At 36.8% G+C, this 22,856-nt stretch overlaps 5 protein-coding genes across 9 annotated transcripts; all 5 read left to right on the top strand.

Annotated features, from left to right (window-relative positions):
- The first annotated feature begins 1,176 nt into the window (after nucleotides 1-1,176).
- On the top strand, nucleotides 1,177-9,898 carry hdr (hematopoietic death receptor). 4 transcript variants are annotated; one of them, XM_058374930.1, is made up of 10 exons: nucleotides 1,177-1,336; nucleotides 2,909-3,026; nucleotides 3,141-3,269; nucleotides 3,902-4,013; nucleotides 4,345-4,439; nucleotides 4,686-4,778; nucleotides 4,874-4,914; nucleotides 5,020-5,118; nucleotides 9,196-9,235; nucleotides 9,334-9,898. In XM_058374930.1, the coding sequence occupies exons 1-10, from the start codon at nucleotides 1,316-1,318 to the stop codon at nucleotides 9,630-9,632; spliced, it is 1,047 nt and encodes a 348-aa protein (XP_058230913.1). In that variant the 5' UTR covers nucleotides 1,177-1,315; the 3' UTR covers nucleotides 9,633-9,898. The 4 variants fall into 4 exon arrangements, with proteins under 4 accessions (XP_058230913.1, XP_058230914.1, XP_058230911.1 ...); XM_058374931.1 differs by having other exon boundaries at nucleotides 9,199-9,235; XM_058374928.1 differs by having other exon boundaries at nucleotides 1,178-1,336; nucleotides 5,020-5,262.
- A 498-nt stretch (nucleotides 9,899-10,396) lies between these two features.
- On the top strand, nucleotides 10,397-14,676 carry LOC131343334 (lysosomal membrane ascorbate-dependent ferrireductase CYB561A3). 2 transcript variants are annotated; one of them, XM_058374934.1, is made up of 7 exons: nucleotides 10,409-10,532; nucleotides 10,955-11,199; nucleotides 12,076-12,274; nucleotides 12,487-12,695; nucleotides 12,886-13,040; nucleotides 13,882-14,050; nucleotides 14,433-14,676. In XM_058374934.1, exons 3-7 carry the CDS (start codon nucleotides 12,088-12,090, stop codon nucleotides 14,454-14,456), a joined length of 744 nt encoding a protein of 247 aa, XP_058230917.1. In that variant the 5' UTR covers nucleotides 10,409-10,532; nucleotides 10,955-11,199; nucleotides 12,076-12,087; the 3' UTR covers nucleotides 14,457-14,676. The 2 variants fall into 2 exon arrangements, with proteins under 2 accessions (XP_058230915.1, XP_058230917.1); XM_058374932.1 differs by lacking the exon at nucleotides 10,955-11,199 and having other exon boundaries at nucleotides 10,397-10,532.
- Nucleotides 14,677-14,984: 308 nt separating this feature from the next.
- LOC131343335 (histone H2B-like) lies at nucleotides 14,985-15,500 on the top strand. The gene has a single exon (XM_058374935.1). It carries the CDS (start codon nucleotides 15,048-15,050, stop codon nucleotides 15,420-15,422), a length of 375 nt encoding a protein of 124 aa, XP_058230918.1. The 5' UTR covers nucleotides 14,985-15,047; the 3' UTR covers nucleotides 15,423-15,500.
- A 155-nt stretch (nucleotides 15,501-15,655) lies between these two features.
- Nucleotides 15,656-16,318, top strand: zgc:153409 (uncharacterized protein LOC767650 homolog). Its single transcript, XM_058374936.1, has one exon. It carries the CDS (start codon nucleotides 15,836-15,838, stop codon nucleotides 16,145-16,147), a length of 312 nt encoding a protein of 103 aa, XP_058230919.1. The 5' UTR covers nucleotides 15,656-15,835; the 3' UTR covers nucleotides 16,148-16,318.
- Nucleotides 16,319-18,512: 2,194 nt separating this feature from the next.
- On the top strand, nucleotides 18,513-20,041 carry LOC131343491 (histone H1). Its single transcript, XM_058375220.1, has one exon. The coding sequence runs from the start codon at nucleotides 18,587-18,589 to the stop codon at nucleotides 19,199-19,201; it is 615 nt and encodes a 204-aa protein (XP_058231203.1). The 5' UTR covers nucleotides 18,513-18,586; the 3' UTR covers nucleotides 19,202-20,041.
- The last annotated feature ends 2,815 nt before the right edge of the window (nucleotides 20,042-22,856 follow it).

Raw genomic sequence — 22,856 nt, forward strand, 5'->3', positions numbered from 1 at the left:
GAAATTTATCTGGAAATAATTGCTAGTAGAAGTTATTTTGTACCCTCTGCAGCAGGGAAGGATTTGGCATAAACCCTTGCCCTACACACGTGACTATGTGGTTCTGGTTGAGGTTATCAGTGAGGTGCAGGAGGTTAGGCATCGCTGTCATAGCGCCAACCCCACACCAACATGTGTGTGAACATGTATGTATGTATAATACACTGACTATTTCCTGAGTGTGCTTGTGAGAGTCTTTATAAATAAAGTGCCAGGCAATGTGGTTTTCTATTCTAAGAAATTAGTTTATGTGATAAGATTGCTTGTTACACTAGCAGTTTCCAGCACAGGTCTAGTTCACACAGACAGACTGTCGGTATTCCCCAAACTTACCATTCAACATTATGCAATATACTCTGTCAGCAACTGGAAACATTGCCAGTATTTAGTTTATGCATTTTTTTTTTTTTTAATGTCTAGTTCAGTAGCACGGTGCATAAAAGAAGTTAGAATTATCCCATATGTGTTATAAGTGGTTATACTTGTCTTTGAGGTTTTTCATTGGGTTCTTCTTGCTTTCTCAAAGAAACACACACCTTTTGTAACCCTTTTGTAAAAGAGTGAGATTAAGGTTCATGTTAAATCCTGAAGGGTTACTACATTCACACAACTTGTAGAAAGATGCACATTTGAACCTACACCCATAGTGTGATAAGGAAACTACAGATAAGTTTTCTGTGTTTTCTGAGAGTAATTGTGTGTGTGTGTGTGTGTGTGTGTGTGCGCATGTGTGTGTTGGGGGGAGTTTGTTTTCCTTCCTTCTGCCTAGCACTTCTAGAATAGGCTCCACATTTTTGGCCACTAAGACAAGGATAAAGTATTTACTAAATAAATGAATAAATGAATCGCTGTGATGAGTTGGTGTCCCCTCCAGGGTGTCCCCCACCTCATGCCCTGATATTTTCCAGGTTCTTAGCAACCCTGTGTAGAATAAGGTACAGAAATTGGATGCATGAATAAATGCATAAATGAATCACTGAATCAATTACTGAATTAGTGCTTTCTGTATTTGTCAATGCATATAGCAGCATGAGTAGTCTTTGAAAGAACTAAAAAAAGAAGAAGAAGAAAAAAAAACCATTTCCTTAAATGACACCAAGGATTTAACCAATCAAGTGCTGTGAAGACCGGTCTGAGTCATGAATGAGAGCAGGTGAAGAGGGAGGAGGAGTCGGTGTGTTGGTGTGACTTTCCTGTTCGGAATAAACTGCTGACAAATGTCGTGGTGTGTCGCTCATTCACACGCGGATTTCTTCGTGAGTGCTGAAGGATCATCATGAGACACGTAATCAGCTTGGTGAGTCTATAGCTAAACTAAAAACAAGACGAAAATGAAGGAAAACTTTTCTCATGTGAAGGCTTCGAAACGCGCTTTCTTAGACCACAGACTCGTTTTACACAGCAGCCAGAACCTCTTTAACTACAAAATACTCTCTCTCTCTCTCTCTCTCTCTCTCATATATATATATATATATATATATATATATATATATATATATATATATATATATATATATATATATATATCTCTTACTATTAAAGTCATTATTTACACGCTTACACTAATATTTTATAATAATAAATAACTAATAGTTATTGGAGCGAGAGTGTTTTTTTTTTAATCCAGAAATTTCGGATCTAAGGTTAAGGTGAATTAACATTAAGTTAACCCTTTCATGGACACACGATTTAAAACGGAAAAGATTTCTAATCCTCATTTCTGTTTGTCAATGTTAATGGATACATGTGTGTGTGTGTGTGAGTCTGTGTGTGTGTCATGATTAATTTCAAGTTTTTAAAGACATTGGAAGGATTCTTTACTTTAATTAGAGGTATTTGTTTTCGTAATGAGGGTGAAGTTGTGTTTATTATTGTTAATAATAATAATAATAATAATAATAATATATTTTTTACATGTGTGTGTGTGTGTGTGTATATATATATATATATATATACATATATACATACACACACTCGCACATATTTACACATACACACACACATATATATATAATGTGTGTGTGTGTGTGTATATATATATATATATATATATATATATATATATATATATATATATATATATATATATATATACATATACATATACATATACATATACATATACATACACACACGCCTCAGGTAATGTTTGTAAGTTTTTGATATTGTAGCAGAATTGGGCTGTTTAACTCTGTGATTCTCAAAGTAGAATATTTATTTTGTAATGTGGCATAAATCATTACTAATGCTGTCATTTATTATTGAGAACATCTATTCTGACTGAATGAGTTTAATCTTTAACAACTAAAAACAAAGTAGGTTTATAAATCATATCATCTTGGACTTCATGTGCTCTTTCTGTGGAAAGTTCAAGAATAAAAGCTCTGTAGTGGTTTCTTTTTTATGATCTACATTAAATAAAATCTATAGTTAAAAGGTTGAAACACTATAAATAGAAATCTCTTTTTTTTTAAATGAAAATGAACCCAAACAGTAGTATCCAAATCCAATTGGTTCAAGTGTTTCAAGTCATTGTTGCTCACTTTTACACTGACCTGCTCATCTCCACTTCACAGATATGCAAACTTTGGCCCAAAGTCACATTTAACACTGAAGTTATAAAGTGTGAGATTGTGAGGATTTATTTGAATCAAACAATTTGTAAAGCTTGTGCTATACCTTTCCTTCCTAAATCCTTCCTTCCTTAATTGGGCTTGTTTCATTATACAGAAAGTTCCGTTCACTTGTGTACTTACTCAAGACTCTAACTGTAATTGTTAAACATGCCGCAGCATATCAAAAACTGTACATCCATACACAGGAAATGTGCTTCAGCATGTTCATATGAATGGCATTTATTATTTTCTAGCTGATCTTATGGACCTGGACCTGGAGCTCGAGCTGGAGCCAAATGGAGCAATATGCTGTGTGCTTAGGTGGTGCAGGGTATACACTCAATGGCATCTGCTGCCTTAACTGTCCAGCTGGTGAGTCACAATTCTCACAATGCATGGCGGGGAAGAGCATTTCACATGAAATCTCAGATTTGGTTTCCTTGGCATGTTGACTCATTGGGTGTTTTATTTTATTTTATTTTGCAGGTACTTTTGTCAAAGAGGCATGCAATAAAGACACTGAGAAAAGTGTGTGTCATCAGTGTGAATCTGACACCTACACTGAGCATGACAATGGGATTTCCAGTTGTTTGAAGTGCACCAAATGTCGCCCAGGTACTCGGTTAAAGGCTTATACAGTCATTTGAAGAGTTAATATGTGGTTTTATATGAAAATATGTACTAGTGGGGAACACTCTTATTTTGCCTATCAGGCAAATTGATCCTAATTGAAGCTGAGCTCAGAGAAGTTAATAGTTAATCATGCAGATTTACTATTACTATCCCAAAGCTAAGCCTTTCTTTAAAATTAGTCATGATGCTTTATTTGTTTTAGCTGGTTATAATTATTAGTTTCAGCCTTACAGTTCCAGACACTCTTCTGGTAAGCAATTAGTCTATACTAGACTAGCTTTTGCCCCACTGTCAAGAAACATTAAAACATGTAGCCCCATTGGGACATGTGTGCTGTTACTTTTTCAGCATTTCCACATATACCTTTTGCTTACATGGCTAAAAACACAGTTTTTCAGCCCATCATTTCATACCTTTAAGGGAGTATACCTGACATTCGCCGGTAAATGGTGTTATTCCAACCTCTTAGACAATAGTGGGAAATTTTGGACACAAACACAGAAAATCTTCACAAAATGTCAGTTCTAGTTACATTTAACTTTTAGTTCAGTGTTTCTACTCTTATAGTGCTCTGATTTGGATGCCAATCTCTTTCTCAATATTGATATTTGTAGATCAGGAGCTTGTGGAGCCGTGCAATAGCACCAGAAACACGCGCTGCGAGTGTAAAGTGGGATCCTTCTGTCTGCCGGATCAAGCCTGCGAGGTCTGCAAGACATGCAGGAAGTATGTTCACACTGCACTTTGGTTTTGGGTGTGTGTATTGTCTGCAACGTTTAATCCAAGGCTTTTAGGCAATCAAGTGCAAAGGGGTTAGACCTCTGCCATGGAAGAAACTGTGTTTTAGTCAAAACTCAGTCGGCACATTTGTATTTGGAGGAAAAAATAGCTTTGACGATTAGATTTGATTATCATGATACACTTACACAGGTTTTATGATTTGCAGATACCAATATAATATGTTTATAATGTCTACATCTATTGCGTAGCCGAATCCTAATAAATGAATCTTACTGGTGATTAAAGCTGATACATGTCCTGTGTTTGATAAATCTAGATGTAAAGAAGATGAAGAGATGGTGCAGAGCTGCACAGCCCACTCAAACACTGTCTGCCAAAAAAAAGGCTCCATCTCTGCTAGCACATCGACAGGTAGAGAGAGAGACACACACACACACACACACACACACACACATCTTATCCCTCAAATCAGATAAGCCAACATCGTATGTAAAGTTATCAGTTGTTAGTTTAATGCAGTAGTTAATGTTAGGTTAAGAGCAGAGTTAATAATGCTTGTTCATTTTGTACTGCATTATGCTTTCTTTGCCAGCAAAGGTGGAGCTTAATTTAAATTATTGATATATGTGTAAATTGTGTTTGTGTTTGGAAATTCAGTGGCAATCATCTCATTTGTGGCCGTCATCATGATAATTGTGATCATCGGGTGTATCCTGTACTGGAGACCATTAGCAAGATGTAAGAAAGCAGGTATGAAATAGCCTCCACACAGGTTTATAGCTCATTTATGAAATAATTTTGCCAGCTGCATTATTTTCTTTCCTCACGCCTCTGTGTAATTTCAGTGGCATCGAGATGGCCGAGAGGAATGTGTAAAATGTGCATAGTAAGTCATTTGAGTTTATATAAAAGCTCAACTTATTCTTTGTGTGGATGTCTTGAGAGAGAGAGATGGGGATTTTAACCATAGAAGAGTTTTTTTCCATTTTAGGAAAGTGGCAGTGATTTGGTGGAGGTGAAGCAGACCGGAAAGAATGGATCATTGGAGGATGGAGCACAAAGTCAGCCCTTCATCACTTTAACTCAGATGGTGGGTGAAGGCACAGTGGAGGACGAAGGGCTCGGCAAAAGCCTCTCCTCCACCACGGCTTCGTCCCAGTCCAGCCTGACTGTGTGTCCACTGACAAGCGAGCCTGGCCTCAGCCACTTAATGCTTCAGCAGCTTAACACTCTGGTGAGAGTCGCAGCTTTAGTGCAAGCAGGCATCAAACCCTGTCTCAGTAAGAGTATTAATAGCTAGTGTTCTGTGAAGAGGAGACTTGGAATGAAAAATAGAGAAAAGTAAACAGAAGAATTTTTTTTTCAGTCAGAAATGGCAGGGAAGTCTCAGGTTATCAAAAATTTGATTGATAATTTGTTTGATGGATTGATGAGTAGAGGAATAAATGAAAATATAGCTATGTTGAATAGAAGGATGAATATATGTTTGGATTGGTGTATGAACAGAAAGAATTGATGAGAATGGTGGAAAGGGTTGTCCTCTACTTGGTAGATGGATAGATAGACAAGGTTGATGGTTGTGTTGGTAGATGTGTGAGTGGATCATATGTTAACTGCTGGATGGATCTGGAGTGGATTTAATGTTGAACTGATAGAGAGATCACTAAATAGATTGGATGGTTGGTGGATTTATTATCAAATGGAGGGCCAGATATATGGTTGGCTAGATTGGTAATGTTTGGATGGATAGATGGATAGGTAGATAATCAGTTGATTGGTAGATTTAAAAACAAAAATAAGGAAGAATTAAAACACAACTCTTGTAATTACATTTGTATTTTTTTTTTTAATCTTGGGAAGAAAGAAAAGAGGAAAGAAATGGAAGAATCAGAAGAAGATAGAGACTGGAAGCAGAGAGTGGGACATTGATGGATGTATGAAGAAGCTCTTTCCACTCTTTCCATCTCCTTGTGTATAAACGATAAGATTACTAGGATAAGGTCAGATGAATGAATAAGACATGATGGAAAAGAGAGGATTGAAGCAGAATAAGGGATTGAAAGTGTGAAAAAGAGAATTCCGCGTTTTCTGATCGTGGAATCAAAAAACTTTTAAAACTTGTTTTAGTACTATGATGTAATGTGAGAGAAGTGTTTTTGTTTTCACACAGGAATTTTGATGCATTCAGACGCTAACAAAGCTGCTTTCTTATATTTGTGCTTTACAACAAGATTGTGTTTACGTTCACCTGAGCCTGCCTGCCGCATGAATGAACACACTACAAGAATGAAAGAAGGAAACTTTTTGTTGATACCGATTTTCAGGAGCTGAAGGTTTCCAGTAGTAATAAAAAAAAAAAAAAGTAACAAATTGTAACAAAAATAATCTTAATGTATATATCAGTTTGCTTAAACACCGAAGGAAAAAAGAACAGAAAATTAATTTCTGCGCTCAAGTATTGCAATTTTTTGTGGTGCAGTGCCACCTAGTGACTAACAGTGGTTAGTGGTTTTCAAACCATCAGCGTCTTGGGTTCGAGTCTCAGCTCAGGTATAAACTCAATGTACGATTTTACTGCAGAATATATAAAAATACACACTCAAATCATGTTGAATTTACAACAAATAATTGTGTTAATGTTATTCAGCATAATCAGGTGGGACTGATCTACGCAATTAAATCATGTAAATGAAATCCGCTTTATTTCCAGGGTAGAAAGATTTAAAATGATTTAAAATTCTCAAAGCTTTATACCACATCACTTGCGACTTGCGTTTCATTTGCGACTCTCAGTTGTCAGAAAATGTTGATTACTTTTTGCTCCTTATCAACATTAATGCAGCTTTTAAATACATTATTGCTTCGATGGCAACAACCAATTCGTAGAATTGTATACCGAATGCGTCACATTATCTAAGGCACGAATCCGGATAAATTTGAAAATGGCGTTAAATTGCTCCGCGTTCACATTATCGTTTTTAATCGTTTCCCAAAAGTTGGCCATCCACACTGAAACGTCTGAAAACGCTTACGTTCCTGTACTGCGGATGAGTAAAACGTAAGACACTTCAACCTGCGTCATTTCCGCCTGGCGTTTATTTACTTAAATAATTGCCGAACTCTTTAAAACATCACGGTGATATGTCGAAGAAATTAGCTAAATTGGTCACATGACTAAAAATGCGTCATCGTTTTCGAAAGATTCGTTTTCACAGTCCACACTGAGACACGGAAACGGAGTTTTCAAAAAAGATTCGCTTTCGAAAACGCCGTCTCAGGCCCTGGCCACACAAACGTGGCATTTTTAAAACCGCAGGTTTTTTTTATGCGGTTTGGCCATTCGTCCACACGCAAACGCAGCACCAGGTCACTGAAACCGAACAGTTCCAAAAACTCCGGTTTCAGTGTTATCGTGTAGACAGTGAAACCGGAGATTTTTTGGCAACAGGGTTGCCAAATTGGACTGAAGATTTCCAGCCCGACTACAGCTTAAAACCTTCCCATTTAAAAAAAAAAAAAAAAACTGGACAGGACTCTCCTGAACCTTATTGGCTAAACTGAACCATATAATTAAAACGTCAACATTACATATTACACTTTATTATAACGTTTGTTTGAATAGAAAATGATTAAAATATCGTGTTTATAGTCAAAACAAAAACCCGCCAGTTGCATCAAAAACCAGCCCAGATTTTATCAACCCTTTCAATGCACTTTTTCCCGGTGAGACGTGACCAAAGGAAGCCCTATTGTGCGGAAACCTGCCCAATCTGGCAACACTGCTTGTGAGGTCGGCGTCTCAGGCTTCTGATTGGTCAATATGGCTGTACGGTTGAGATTATATTGCCACATGTTGGTTTCGGATGCTCTTGATAGCGCTTCAGACGAGACTTTTTTTTTAAAAACGAGGAGGTAAAAATACCCAATAAAAGGCCAAAACGGATAGAAAAATATGCGTTTTTTTTCTACGAAAACGTATTATTGTGGACATGGCCTAAAAGCTGTGTTAATACTTCACACATAGGAATACTGTTTGGACCTGTAATATTGCTCAATTGGTTTGTTATATCAGTCAGTCATGCTCCACCAGCTTTAATTGATGCTATGTGTGTATGCGTATGCTTATGTGTTTGTGTCGCTTCATTCAGCCCTGCTTTATTGTAAGCTTTTGCTTATCAGCTAGTTGTTTTTGCTCATTGTCCTTGACTTGCAGTCCTGCATCATCACCGGACATATCATAATCGTAATATAGAAAGTCGCACATTGAGTCAGTATGGGTGTGTGAGGTTGCACTCGCGACACCAGTCACACTCATTCCTCCACTACTACTGTGTGGAGGTTTCAGAATGTGTCAAATTTCCCCTTCGAGTTTTTATTTTTTATTTCGTGATTTTGATTCTGCGTGTCGTAAAAGCTTCTACGTCCTGCGCCTCACTTTTTTGTTCCTTGTTATGAAATGGTCGCCTGTCATCCATGTACCCTAAATGATCAGCTAATTACATTATTCTACTGTCGCCCTCCATTACGTTTTTAGCAAACATTAATTTTTTTTAAAATACTAAATTCACAGGTTATGATATAAATTAAAGATGTTAAAGTTTCCGTCAGCAAAATGGTATTAAGGGGGGAAAAAAAGAACATGGAAAAATGTCGGCGTGGTTTTAATATTCTAATGAGCACACTTTGACTTCCTTGCATGAGGATAGATTTGTGTGCTGAGCCTGAATTAAAGCGTAATTGATATTTTTGGTTTGTTTTTATTTGGTTTCACACTGCACAGTGTTTTTTGTTTTGTTTTGTTTTTTTGTTTCACTGTTTCATGAAATCTTTCTCGACTTTTTGAGAAACAAACGTGAATAAAGCTGAGAGTCAATCACACCGTTCACCATTCACACTAACAAAACGGATTAGATATTAAAAAGAGGTTTCTTTGGAAGCAATTTAATAAAAAAAAAATGCCATGCAAATTTTAGAGAAAATGAAAGCAAACGATTCTCATGTGCGCCTCGGCTTTTACCGTTCTAATAAAAGAACCTAAACAAAGAGCCGACTCATTGGCGAATGATTCACTATACCGCGCCATCTAGTGGTTAAGCGAAAATACAGCATCATCCAAGCTTCATATTGACTATTAATGAGTATTTTCTTACTTTCTCTTTCCTCTTAGCAGGAAAACCAAAAACCTCGCAGACTCGTTCCTGTAAACGGTATGTTCTTGGCCACCTTCATATAATGAATACTTCAGTTCGGTATCTTTCCTGCACAGTGTGTGACCTCTGGCCCTTTTCCCATATTTTATTCCCAGGAGATGACTCTCTGAGGAAGAGCTTTGACCTGTTTGGAGAGATCGACGTTAACTTCCACAAGCGCTTCTTCAGGCTTCTCGGTCTGAATGACAATGCCATAAGGTCTGCCGAGATGACTTGGTGTTCACCTGAGGACAGGGTGTACGAGCTGCTGAAGATCTGGATGGAGAAAGAAGGCATGAAGGCAGATTTTAACAGGCTCATTACAGACCTGCACAGCCTGAACCAGAGACTGTCTGCAGAAAATATCACTGCAAAAGCCATCGAATTCGGCTACTTCAGATATGAAGATGATTGAAAACAAGCACCAAATCTACTGCATTGATGAATTATTTATGGACTATGTAAATATTATTTGTATGTTTTTTTTTGTCTACTCAACCACTTTGGGGGGGTTTGTACATGTGCGTGCTATTTATTATTTTTGCACTAAATCTAATTATATTTATATTTGAATGTATTGGATTTTTTTGACTTTATATAATGTGAAGTGCTGATTGTTTTATATTCTCCATTCCATATGCTACATTTCTGTTACTTAATATTAAAATGTCTTATTTGCTAGATGTGCTTTTGTGTCTTATAAGACAAGACTAATGAAAATGAATTGTACTATGGTGGAAAACAAACAAAAAAAAAGCAAAGAATACAAACTATTATACATTCAATGAGTCCTCACAGAGGCGACACATAATAAACTAGCTGTAACTGAGAATTAAGTCTTTTTTTTTTAAAGTAATATCATACTACAACTTGTCATACCACCATTGGCCGCAGGAGGGCACTGTAGTGAAAGATTTGAAGCGCAGACTATTAAAACACAAATAAAATAAGCATAAAATAAAATATGTATTTGATATTATGAGGATTTATTTACCAACAATTAGTCATAGGCACACCTTATCTTATTAAATGTGCTTTTATCAAGATGATTGATTAGTTTGCTGGGATACACCTTTTTTGGTAATAATAACTGTTGTGCTAGTTGCCAATACAATTCAATTCAAGTACCTATTAAAAAATAACAAATGAGCACACGTTCATAATCAATATTATTACTGTTACTTAATTTATTCACAGAAACTATCACTACGACTCCTACAGTAAAAGCTGCTGCATTACCCATGATGCATTGCGCAGAAGAAAAGGCGGAAATAAACCATGGCTGCAGCTCCACTAAGCTAAAGGAAGCTCAAAGGTGTGTTATAAAAAGTTAAAAAAACTTTTAGATCGGGATCATATATTTATATTCATGAATCATTTAAAAAAAAATTATTATTATTTATCGATGAATCACTCACGCGGTTTAATCACTGAGAATATGAGTGCGCGAGGAGAAGCAACACGAATTTGATTTTGTTGTTCATTTACTGAGTCTGAAATGTAGTTTCTTTAATTTATTCGGTTTATTCAGTGACTGTGTAAATTCAGATGGCGTGACATAAAGTTAACCAGCAACTTTCTTGCTTCCAAAAATAAATAAAAATGTAAAACAAACAAATAAATAAAATAAAATAAATAAATAAAAGTGCATAGCTCCAAAACAGATTGAAATGTGCTTATTTATTATTATTATTTTAAAAGTATTATTAATATGATTATTGTTATTATTTGGGACAGGGGAGTTTTTGCACCTGGGCAGCTCTTCGAAAAGGAAGAAAGACTCAATCTAGGAAAGAAGAAGTGAAATTATTTAAAATAACGAATAACACAGAAGGTCACGCGGTTTATTTTTGGCGTGATGTCACCAAAAACAGGAAACGATCAGCCTTTTAGATCCTGAGCTCACATTGCAGTGGCACTTGTGTGTTTTTCACATTAACAGCTGCTACTAACTTTTATTTGCTTGAAACCCATTTACTCAGGTAAGTCGTTTTTTCTTCTTCTTTCTTTTCAGCTTCGAAATATGCAAATAGATATATTGAATTCTGGATTCTGATTGGTCAGGGGTTGTTAATTCATTTTCTACATTCTATGAATGCACTTGTCTACAAGGACTTATATGGCTCCAAAATATGTGTATATATATATTTATATTTTTATTTTTAAGTATTAAGTATATTTTTATAACTGTATATATATATATATATATATATATACGTGAAAGAAGATTTGTTTTCAATGAGATGCCTGTTTAACATTTATGGAAGGAGTCTCCAGTAACAGTAGGTTTTTTTTTTTTTGGAAACATGTATTAGAATCTCCAAGTTGTGAAACAAAAAGAATTAACCTTTCTGTATTTATTCCAGATTCACTTGTAGCTTTTATTTATAAATTTAAGAAACAGGGTTAAATGGTTCTTCTTCACAGCCTTTCTGAAAGGGAATCCCTCAGGGTATGAAATAGACACTTTAAGGGATTGCCCAAGGGACATCAGAAGGAACTGACTTACTTTTTATAGCGTAATGAGGAACCTCCATGTTGAAACAGTGTTTATACTGAAATATTTGTGACGTGTTTAGTGGTTTTGGTGCTACGTTATTGGTTGAGGCTGTCATTTTGTTTTTCTTGAGAGATATTGTTGCCTGTGTGTTGCTCTATTGTCACAAGGGAACATCTTTTAGTTAAAGAAAGAAAAAAAAAAAACATTAACAATCTTGGTTAGAATTCACTGTTTCCTCGCTTTGTTGATGAAAGATGTTTACTATGCAAGTAATTTAAGGATTTGTCCTTTAATTAGTCATCTCTGACATGTTCAATGTGACTTTATGTCTTTCTAACATGTGCACTATTTTTTTTAGGTGGTTCCAGCAATGAAGGCGACCATACCCTTTTACACGGCCTATCTGCTGTGTTTGGTGCTCAGCGTGGTGTGTGTGGTGTTGGTCGTCCACTGGAATTTTGCCTACCGCGAGGGCTTCTCCTGGGATGGGCAAATCAAACAATTTAACTGGCATCCAGTGCTCATGGTGATCGGCCTGGTGGTGCTGTATGGAAACGGTGAGGGTGAAAAAGTGTTATTGTGAATAAGATGACGAGTGGCTGAATAAGCTATGTGTGTGTGTGTGGGAGTATCTTTTCTGACTTGTGTGTGTGTGACTTATGACTGGTTTTGTTTGTAATGGACATAAGTAATAATCTGGAGCTCATCACAGTATGCAAGTCAGTGATACAGTTTGCTAATCATATACATCATCTCTTTAATATCTCAGCTGCTGTGGTGTATCGGGTCCCACTGACCTGGACTCAGGACAAGCTGCCATGGAAGATTCTTCATGCGTGCCTCCTCCTGCTCGCGCTAATCTTCACCATCGTGGGCTTGTGCGCCGTGTTTGGCTACCACAACACCAATAAAACGCCAAACTTATACTCGCTGCACAGCTGGGTGGGAATTCTCACAAGCGCTTTGTTTGCTGCTCAGGTGCGGAAAACTATCCAGTCTTATCATCATCACGGTTTTCTAGAGAGGACAATATTAAATACTATCTAAAGGACTTTTCCTTTAAGTGAAAGTGTGCACAATAAGTAACTATGTTACCATGGAAACAATTAAAGACCAAACAGATGAGAATTCAGCATTGCTATAGTATATTTCTCTGTTGTGTGTGTAGTGGGTTGCTGGATTCGGAGCTTTCCTCCTCCCGTGTTCCCCCCTGCCTCTGCGAGCATTTATCAAACCCACTCACGTGTGGATGGGAGCCATTATCCTTGTCCTCAGCGTCGTGTCCTGCATCTCAGGCATCAATGAGAAGCTGTTTTTTGCACTGTAAGTCACAGACAAAACAGGACATGTCTTTAAATCAGCTAGTCAGTTGAAATCTCAGGACTGGACAGGTAATTGAATGTTGCATGATGACAGGTAGAGAGGGAGTTATTTTCCATCTACATTTGTGCTTTTTTCACTTTCTGATTTAGTGTGACTGGCTTCCTTCTGCTCACATGGTCAGTCACCAGGTTTGTCTTAACATTTGAACGGGGAAAACCGGTGTTGTCAGATTCGCCACAGCAGAAATATGTATTTCCCCAAATCCGTACACTTTATTTCTTTGTAAATAAAAGGAAGTCATGCAGGGGGAAATCGAACCTGGACATAGCCTTGTGATTATTAACAATTCTTTGTGTGGGTTTGATTTTTTTCCTCTCTCACTACTTCCTTTTCATATACAGAGAAATAAAGCGGGTGGATTTTCATTTTCATTTACAAAGTACCAGTATATCAGATACAGAATTATAAAGTCAATTTGGATAAGTGACGAAATCATTAAATGAAAGAATAACTTTGTATTTTCTTGTATATGACAGGAGTCTTTAAAAAACTTTGATTTAGACATGCAGTTTGCACAGTGCTAAACTGGTGGACATAAACTAGACACCAAACATGTCATGTTTAAACCTAAAACCCATTTTGAAGTTTAGTTAATGGCCAAACTGTCTTTACATGTTGTTTACAGATCCTGTGTGTCTAGAAAAGAGGAACAATAGCTTTAAAAAGAATAACCAAGGCAAAAAAATAAATCTTTAGAATGGAAACAAAGCAAATCTTGATTAATCTCAGTATGAAAGTGGCCCAACACCAAATCTGCTCTGTTATTGGTCCGTTCTTGTAGAAAAAAGGAAACCAATAAGACGCTGCCATACAAACAGCTGCCACCGGAGGCGGTACTCGGTAATTCACTTGGCGTCGTCATTGTGGCTTTGGCACTGGTCGTCCTGAAAATCCTGTCCAATCAGACTTGGCAACGTCCTGAGCCAAGGAACGAGGAGGCGGGCTACAGGGTGAGTCTGTGTTTGTATGTGGATGTGTGTGTGTGTGTATAGATGTTTCAATTCTCATGTATATTGATACGCTTTCCTACTTAAAAACAGATTATTCACATAAAACATGCATTAGAATTTGACATCCATGAAATTCGCCCTTAATTCAGGCAACATCACATTACGGACATCATAGTATTTAATATTTATAATGTCATGTTTGTTGTATGTTATGAGTCATGTTTATGCATCGTCCTATACTGACCAGCAGTAAGCAGTATTATATCGGTATAAAACCAGTATTATAGTTTGCATTTCAGATAGTTGCTTTTATACAAATGTAAATTTTATTTACACTTTTAGTTTTATTAACCTTCATGTTGCCTTTTTTCTTTTTTTCCAGCAACTGCCAGGTGATGACAGCTGAAGTCTCAAAGCCTTTCAGTTAGCTTTGTCTGCTTTGGATCAGTTTAATGCAAAGAAACAGAGGTTTATCTGCTCAGAGCATCCTTTCTTTTCAGATTGCAGATCGTTTTTTTGTGTTTGGACATTTCTATTTCTTTTTTTATAAAGATGCAGTGCATCAAAAAGCATGTTTGTATGATAAATAAACAAACATTTAAATATTCAGAAATCTGTGTTGAATAATATGATATGTAAATATGGTTGTTTTGTTAATAAATAACAGGAAAAAAATGCAATTTAAAATACATAAAATAATTCTATCTATCATTCGAACTATATGACCCATCTTTTTGTCTTTGTTCTTCAATCCGGTTCAGACCGGTTTGTTAAAGGGGAAAAAAACATTCACGTGAAGCAAAGTTTGTTATAGGACGGAGTAGGAGCACGTTGGTGTTCAAAAATATCCAATAGGAAACGAGGGAAAGATTTGATCCAATCAGAGAGCGCTTGTTGTAAATTAGCATGTTTTCTGTATATATACTCAATTGCTCAGCGTGAATCGTACGTTAATCTATTTCTTGTTCTATAAGAGTGATTTTATTTGCTGATCGCGATGCCGGAATCTGCAAAATCGGCTCCTAAGAAAGGCTCGAAGAAGGCTGTGACCAAAACAGCTGGTAAAGGCGGTAAAAAGCGTAAGAAGACACGCAAAGAGAGCTACGCCATCTATGTGTACAAAGTGCTGAAGCAGGTTCACCCGGACACGGGCATCTCTTCTAAGGCTATGAGCATCATGAATTCTTTCGTGAACGACATTTTCGAGCGGATTGCTGGCGAGTCGTCGCGTCTCGCGCACTATAATAAGCGGTCCACCATCACGTCGCGTGAGATACAGACTGCTGTGCGCCTGCTGCTTCCGGGAGAGCTCGCCAAACACGCCGTGTCCGAGGGCACCAAGGCTGTGACCAAGTACACCAGCTCCAAGTGAACACGATTGAGTGGGAAAATAGAAACAAAGGCTCTTTTAAGAGCCGCCCAGATCAAAATAAAGGAGCTTGTTTTCGTCCTTTATTATTATTGTTAGTTTCTGGGGAAACAGGCATCATTATACATTTTGTGTTCACGGAATTAACGAGGGTGAACTTTTAACATACAATAATAATCTGTTTATGTGTGATAAAATCAATAAAAATGAACAGGAATAACAAGCGATGATAAACTGACCAAAAAATAACAACAAATTCCCTATTCAACCTTCTTTGTTCAAGTTTGGCACCTCGCCAAACACGCAGCGCGCTGATTTCAACTAGGTCCGTGTCTTATGTATATACTTTCCTGCTTTTACGCCACTCCTCATTTCTCCGACATACATAGCTAACTGATAGAGAAAAGCGCATCAGGATGTCTGGTCGAGGAAAAGGCGGAAAAGGGCTTGGAAAAGGCGGCGCTAAGCGGCACCGTAAAGTTCTGCGTGATAACATCCAGGGTATCACTAAGCCCGCTATTAGGCGTCTGGCTCGCCGAGGAGGTGTGAAGCGTATCTCCGGTCTGATCTACGAGGAGACCCGTGGTGTGCTGAAGGTCTTTTTGGAGAATGTGATCCGCGACGCCGTTACCTACACCGAGCACGCCAAGCGCAAGACCGTCACCGCCATGGACGTGGTGTACGCACTCAAGCGCCAGGGACGCACCCTGTACGGCTTCGGCGGCTAAAGACACACTTCCGGACTTCACACTCTGAGAAAACAAACAAAAACACCCAAAGGCTCTTTTAAGGGCCGCCCAATTATTCTCTCAAAGAGCAAACTCCAGATTCTGCACTTTATTATACCTGGACTTCGTACGATCTATTTCGTGACAATAAACATGTTATTTTCATGTTCATTTATTCAAAGTAAATTATTTTTATTTATCGTGGGGTGAAAATATAAACTTACATGTTGTAACATTAAGTATGCTGTAAAGTAAGCAATTTCTATATATTATAAATAGTGATATTTATACGAAGAAAAGGTACAAAAATAAACATTACATAAATTTTATATATATATATATATATATATATATATATATATATATAAAATCATTAAATAGATTTACATCTACTAATTTTCAATACAGCAATGTTCGGTAGTTCTGGTGAATATATATATATATATATATATATATATATATATATATATATATATATATATATACACGTGTGTGTATAGTAATTATGCAAAATGTAAGTAAGATAATTAATCGGTTAAGTACTATTATATTTGTAGTAGTTCATGATCAGATTATTGATGACCTGCAATATGTTGTTTTCTTTCTTTTTTTTAAATGCCTCTTTTTTTCTTGTACTGATGACCATAAAATAAATCATCACATTATAATTATATTAAATATACAAAATTGGTTATAAAACTGCAAACTGAATTTCCTATGTGCATCCCAAGTCTGTACTCTCTAAGTACTAAGTACTCTCTTAGTACATAATCTAATTAAGAAGTAAAAAAACCATACTGTTTTATTTGATCCGAGATCAAATCTTTTGAGTAAACAAAAATGTCATGGCATAATTATAGCGAAAGATGTAGTAGTAGTAGCAGTAGTAGTAGTAATACTAATAATAATAATAATAATGATAATAATAGTCCCATAGACCTTATAAGCCTGAGCAGCCTGTTAAAAACAGAAATTTATAGAAGCAACACTATATATACTATACATTTATATATATATATATATATATATATATATATATATATATATATATATATATATATATGTATAGCTGTGTTATAAACATACTTTTTCATTTGCAATAAGTACTCATGAACATCCCACTAGAATACTGTACATGTTCAGCTCATTAACACACTTCATAACAGGACTTGGTACAAGTTGCACTGACTACAAGACTTTTGTGGATATTGTTAACTAGTGTGCTTAAACTTTAACTTTTTTTTTTTTTTTTACAGCTAATAAGGCTATCACGACCCAAAATCAAAGAGAATTTTTAGTGATTCAGTTATTATTCACCATGGGCTGTATAGCGGACAAACAAAAACCTCCTCTGTAAGGACTCCTCCCTCTTGAGTAAACAAGAAGAGTAAACAACTGACCAGAGACTGAAGAGTTTGCACCTAATGAAGAAAAATAGCTGAAACTCATTTTTTAATTTCAGTAATCATACAGACACAAAATACCTTATAGGTGGTGAAAATATCAGATATGTTGATATATTTAACTCAGGCAATATGTGGCTATTAAGCAACTAATGTCCTTGATAATTATTTTCTTAAAGTCTTGTTAAAGATTAAAAATAAGTATCAAGTAGGTTTAGTGGACTCTTTGTTTAATGGAAGAGCAAAACACAACGTTTTAAGTCAGAACTTTATTCCTCAGATTTACCCCATACACAGTATAGTACACATCCCACACACTGCTAATGCTAGCATTTCCATTTCATGTTTAAAGGCAAACGACTGGGACTTTCTTAAGAACGAGACGATTTTACACGCTCGTTATTGTGTCTTTGATGGAATGTTTGGCGGAAATTAGACCCAATTAATGTTTGGTGGGATAAAGTAAGACTCCATGAGATTAAGGGAGGTTGAAATGGCGACGGTGTGGAAGTGTGCTACCTTCACCGCCGAAAATGGCTTAAAATTACTCGGTATTGAGAAAAGTCCGAGTGAAACGACCGTGGGTATGTAGATTAGAGTCTTTGGTGTGTGAAATCGCTAGAAGACCTACATTATGTCATGAAATTTGTTATATAAACTTTAAAAGAATAGAGGAAGTACGGATTCCACTGCTCAGTTTCCCTGCAGATTTGGCTCCGTTTTTGTCATTTTACACAAAATGGCGGGGCAAAACGAGCAAACCGAGGAGCAGCCGTGCAAACCGGGAACTCAGCTATCGGTAAATACTTTTTACACCGCGATTTATGGATCATTTGTTCGGAAATTACAGCGTTTCTCAAGGTAAGAAAACACATCTGAAGTCCACTCTCTACTGTTGGGAGCAGCCGCGCGGTCGGTTGAGTCTATAAGGTTCTCATCGCCCGTTTATATGTCGCCCTCAGCTGTTCGACGTAAACATTGTCACTACGTGCATTTTTTTTGGTTAACGTTAACGTCAAACTTCTCAACGAGTACAATGGCAGAGACCGCGCCAGCTCCGGCAGCTTCCACAGCTAAAGCGCCTAAAAAGAAATCCGCATCAAAAGCGAAGAAGTCTGGACCGAGCGTATCAGACTTGATTCTGAAAGCTGTGTCTGCTTCTAATGAGCGCAAAGGCGTGTCTCTGGCCGCGCTGAAGAAGGCACTCGCGGGCGGCGGATACGATGTGGAGAAAAACAACTCGCGCGTCAAGCTCGCGCTGAAGGCGCTCGTGAAGAAGGGTTCGCTCGTGCAGACCAAAGGCACTGGAGCATCCGGCTCGTTCAAAGTGAGCAAAGGCAGCACGGTGAAGAAGCCAGCCAAAAAGACTGAAGTGAAACCCAAGAAGCCTGCACCGAAAAAGCCGGCCACTAAAGCGGTAAAGCCTAAGAAGGCACCAGCTAAGAAAGCTTCACCTAAAAAGGCGCCTAAGAAAGTGAAGAAACCTGCAGCAGCCGCGGCCAAAAAAGCCACAAAGAGCCCGAAGAAGGCGAAGAAGCCTGCGGCGAAGAAAGTGACCAAGAGCCCGAGTAAGAAGGTCAAAGCCGTGAAGCCTAAAGCAGCCAAACCCAAAGCGACTAAGGCAAAGAAGACAGCTGCCAAGAAGAAGTAAGAAACTATCCTGCTTGCAACTCCAAAACAAAAGGAACACTCTTTAAAGAGCCACCGAGATGTCACCACAAGGGTTAAAATTTGGACTTGAGCATGCGCAGAACTAATTAAAATACTATGAACTACAGGAAGAGTGGTGCAAGCGTGCTGACGGTAGAGGAGGAACACCAGCGAGATTCCACACAGCAAAACAACCTGAACATTAGCCTTGTTTTCATCCGACTTTTTTCCACAGGAGAAACTCTTTTACATTATTCATGGGTTTGTGAATAACTGTTTTTTAATGTCTTTCATTTTTATTCATACAAATGGCAACAACAGAGATGTTTGTTAAACTCAAATTGTGATATATATATATATATATATATATATATATATATATATATATATAATGTGTGTGTGTGTGTAATTTTCCCAAAATTTAGTCATGGCATCCTTGTCTGCTCCGTCCACACTTCCGGTAGGGAAAGTAGTGTGTTTTTTTGTTTTGTTTTGTTTTGTTTGGAAGTGTTCCCACAAACAGTTGATGAGATATTTGAGTAGAAATCTTTCTATTGGTTTAAGTGAACTCTGAAAACACAACACACTGTCACTACCTCTGCACACTGTGCACAAATCCCATTAAGGCTTTTGTGCAGCTTTTCCAATCCCTCTTCGAGCCGCTTAGACCACAGGACCTGGATACAACAATCCTTACACTAAAATCTCCCAAGTGTACATGACATTTAAAATGTTTGACTTTTTCCATATCTCCACCTAACCTCTTTTTTCTAATAGTCTGTGCTCATCTTAGTCCAATTTTTCCTCTCTGTTTGTGTATATAGATATATATATATACATATACCCATGGAAACTTTCTGTAAATAGCCAGAACAAAAGATGTTAATTTATTTATTTGTGTAACAATAACGGCTTTTCTGTAGTTGTGGTATAACATGTTTCTTTCTCCTTTTTTTCATTCAAACTTTTATGCATTTATGTAAAAAAAGAAAAGAAAAGAAAAAAAAAAGCCAATTAAACGTGTGAAATCCAATATTTCTTGTTTGTGCAGTTATTACAATAATATTACACTGTACTGGAGTAATACTAAATAACTATACATAAATAAATAAAAAAAAAAAGGTAATTTATCACAGTTACCACAATATTACAATGTATTGGGGGTAATAACAAATAAATAAAATTAATGAAAGGTCATCTATCACAATTACCACAGTATTACATTGTACTGAAGTAATAATAAATAAATAAAAGATCATCTATCACAATTAACACAATATTACACTGTACCGAAGTAATAAAAAAATAATTAAAATAAAAGATAATCTATCACAGTCATGTCTCTAACTATCTAAGTTATAAGGAAGGAGAGTAAGAGACCATTAGGTCCTGTAGACTGATATTCAAATAGAGTCATTTATGTTAAGTATTACTTTGAATATCTGTGTTGTATTCAAACCCCATAGATTTGATAAGATACTATCAAAGTGCCTTGTAGTGAAATATAACACACATTATGAGTAGACTTTCGTTCTTACATAAACTGCCCCGATTGTGGTTTCATTTTTTTTTAATGAGATAAATATTTGAGTTTATTTACATTTTTTTCTCCTTGGCTAGATACAGACATGGACATGGGTTTCTTTTTATGTAAAGAAGCAAGTTTCTTGAATGCAAAATACACCTCATAACATGCACTGTGGTCCTTGAACAATTGACTAGAGGTATGACTTATTCCAGTGCTCCAGAACAGCACCCTGTGGTGTTATACGGTACTGGAGCTCTTGTCACCCTCTTGTGGTGTAAAGTGCAGGTTTGCAAAGGATTTTGGGAAACCGATGTAAAAGTCATAAACAAAAAGGAAATCCTTGCTAGCTCTGACTTCCTGTGACACGACAGTATGAGGCATTCCTCCATGTTTAGGAGGTTCTTCGGGTTCTTAGAACTATGAGGTGCTAGCTAAAGAAAATGAGATGGAAAAAGGAATATTATCTTTACCAGTCTCTGGAGAAAGAGTTCAATGTGATGCTTGTTCTACCATTAAACAATGATTTTTCCTTCTATAGATCTTCGAGGGAGTGAGCTGTATGAGAATAGGAAAAACTTTAAAACATTGGGGCAAGATTCAGGGCTGAGAAGATTTTGTGCATATTCTGTGCCTTCCATAAGTATTCACCCCCGCTGATGTATAATGTTTCATGCTACTAGCTTTATCTGAATGAGATGTAACTGGGATTATACTTTATTGAACAAATGGATGGATGAAGTCAACTTGTGTGCAGCTATTGTGGGATCATTTTCTCCAAGGTGTTTTTATTTTTTATTTATTTAATTTTTTTAAGTTCTAGAAAAGTGTTAAGTTTAGTTATCAAAGCAACCCAATCTTTAAACGTCCCACAGAGCAAAATAAATTCCCAAACATGGAAAGAAAATGGCACAAGTCTGACCGAGACGGCCGTCCAGCAAAAGTCAGTGACCCGGGTAAACAAGGGATGAGTCAAAGAAACAACCAAGAGCTATTCACAGGATAACCATAACCACAGGAGACCACAAACTGGGAAGGAGCCTCTTGGGAGTGAAAAGAGTCAGCTTTTGGTTGTGCTGAGTGCAGTACTTTTAGAAACCACTGTTTTTAAACAGAATCAAATATTTGTTTTCATGAAATCATGAAATGTCTCTTGAACATCACCTCATTAACCTTTTAGATGATTTAAAACATGTCTAGATTCTAGAGATGTTTATTATACATTGCAATGCCAGCGATATCTCTACTTTCTCATCTGTGTCATGTTCCAAAAATTGCCTTTACTCCAGTTAGACCAGACCTGGGCATTTTACTCCCCACAGGCCACATCCGGTCCACTGACTACCATTCCAATTTTTCATGTGGCTCTTTTGGAAAAATAATTGCCCACCCCTGAGTTAGACTATTGTTTTATTGTGTTAAATATCGTGGTTTAACCAATTGTATCAAGTCATTTCCTGAATTACATCATACTGCGCCATCAAGACCATATTTAATAATGAAAATTATGCTAGCATGTTATTAATAAGTAATGTACAACATTGCAATGACTTCATCGCAGTCAGCTAATGTTACTGCAAGTAGCATGCTGATTTGGCTAGCAATGTGCTTAGACTTTCAAATAAAAAGAATTAAAATATTCACAATATGATCACCACCATAATCACTGACATTTTCTTATGATATGTCAGATATTAGGTTATAGTATGTGTGTTGAATGTCTGTTTATAAATTAGCAGGTCTAATTCAAACATAATGAGTGATAGTGATCATGAATAAAGCTAAATGTTACTAATATTCCCTGTGTGCTTGGGAAAAGAATCTACTCTGTTATTCCACTAGGGGGAAAATAGAGCAAGTAGCTTCTGACAGTGCTAAAGATATGTAATTGCCTCGAGTGACTTGCATCTTATAAAACCATAAAAGAGAAATTACTATGGAAAATGACGTAGAGGAAATAATATTTAGACAATCATATTATCCGACTGGACGATAGATAACAAGAACGGATTTCAAGTGATTATTATCAGGCACGGGATTATCCACACGGTGGCAGCACGTGCTCGTGCAGACGTTAACTGCTGTGCTGCGCGTGCCTCTGTGCACAAGATGATGTTCTAGCACGCATGTT

Source organism: Hemibagrus wyckioides, linkage group LG22, assembly GCF_019097595.1.
Source record: "Hemibagrus wyckioides isolate EC202008001 linkage group LG22, SWU_Hwy_1.0, whole genome shotgun sequence".
NCBI lineage: Eukaryota > Metazoa > Chordata > Actinopteri > Siluriformes > Bagridae > Hemibagrus > Hemibagrus wyckioides.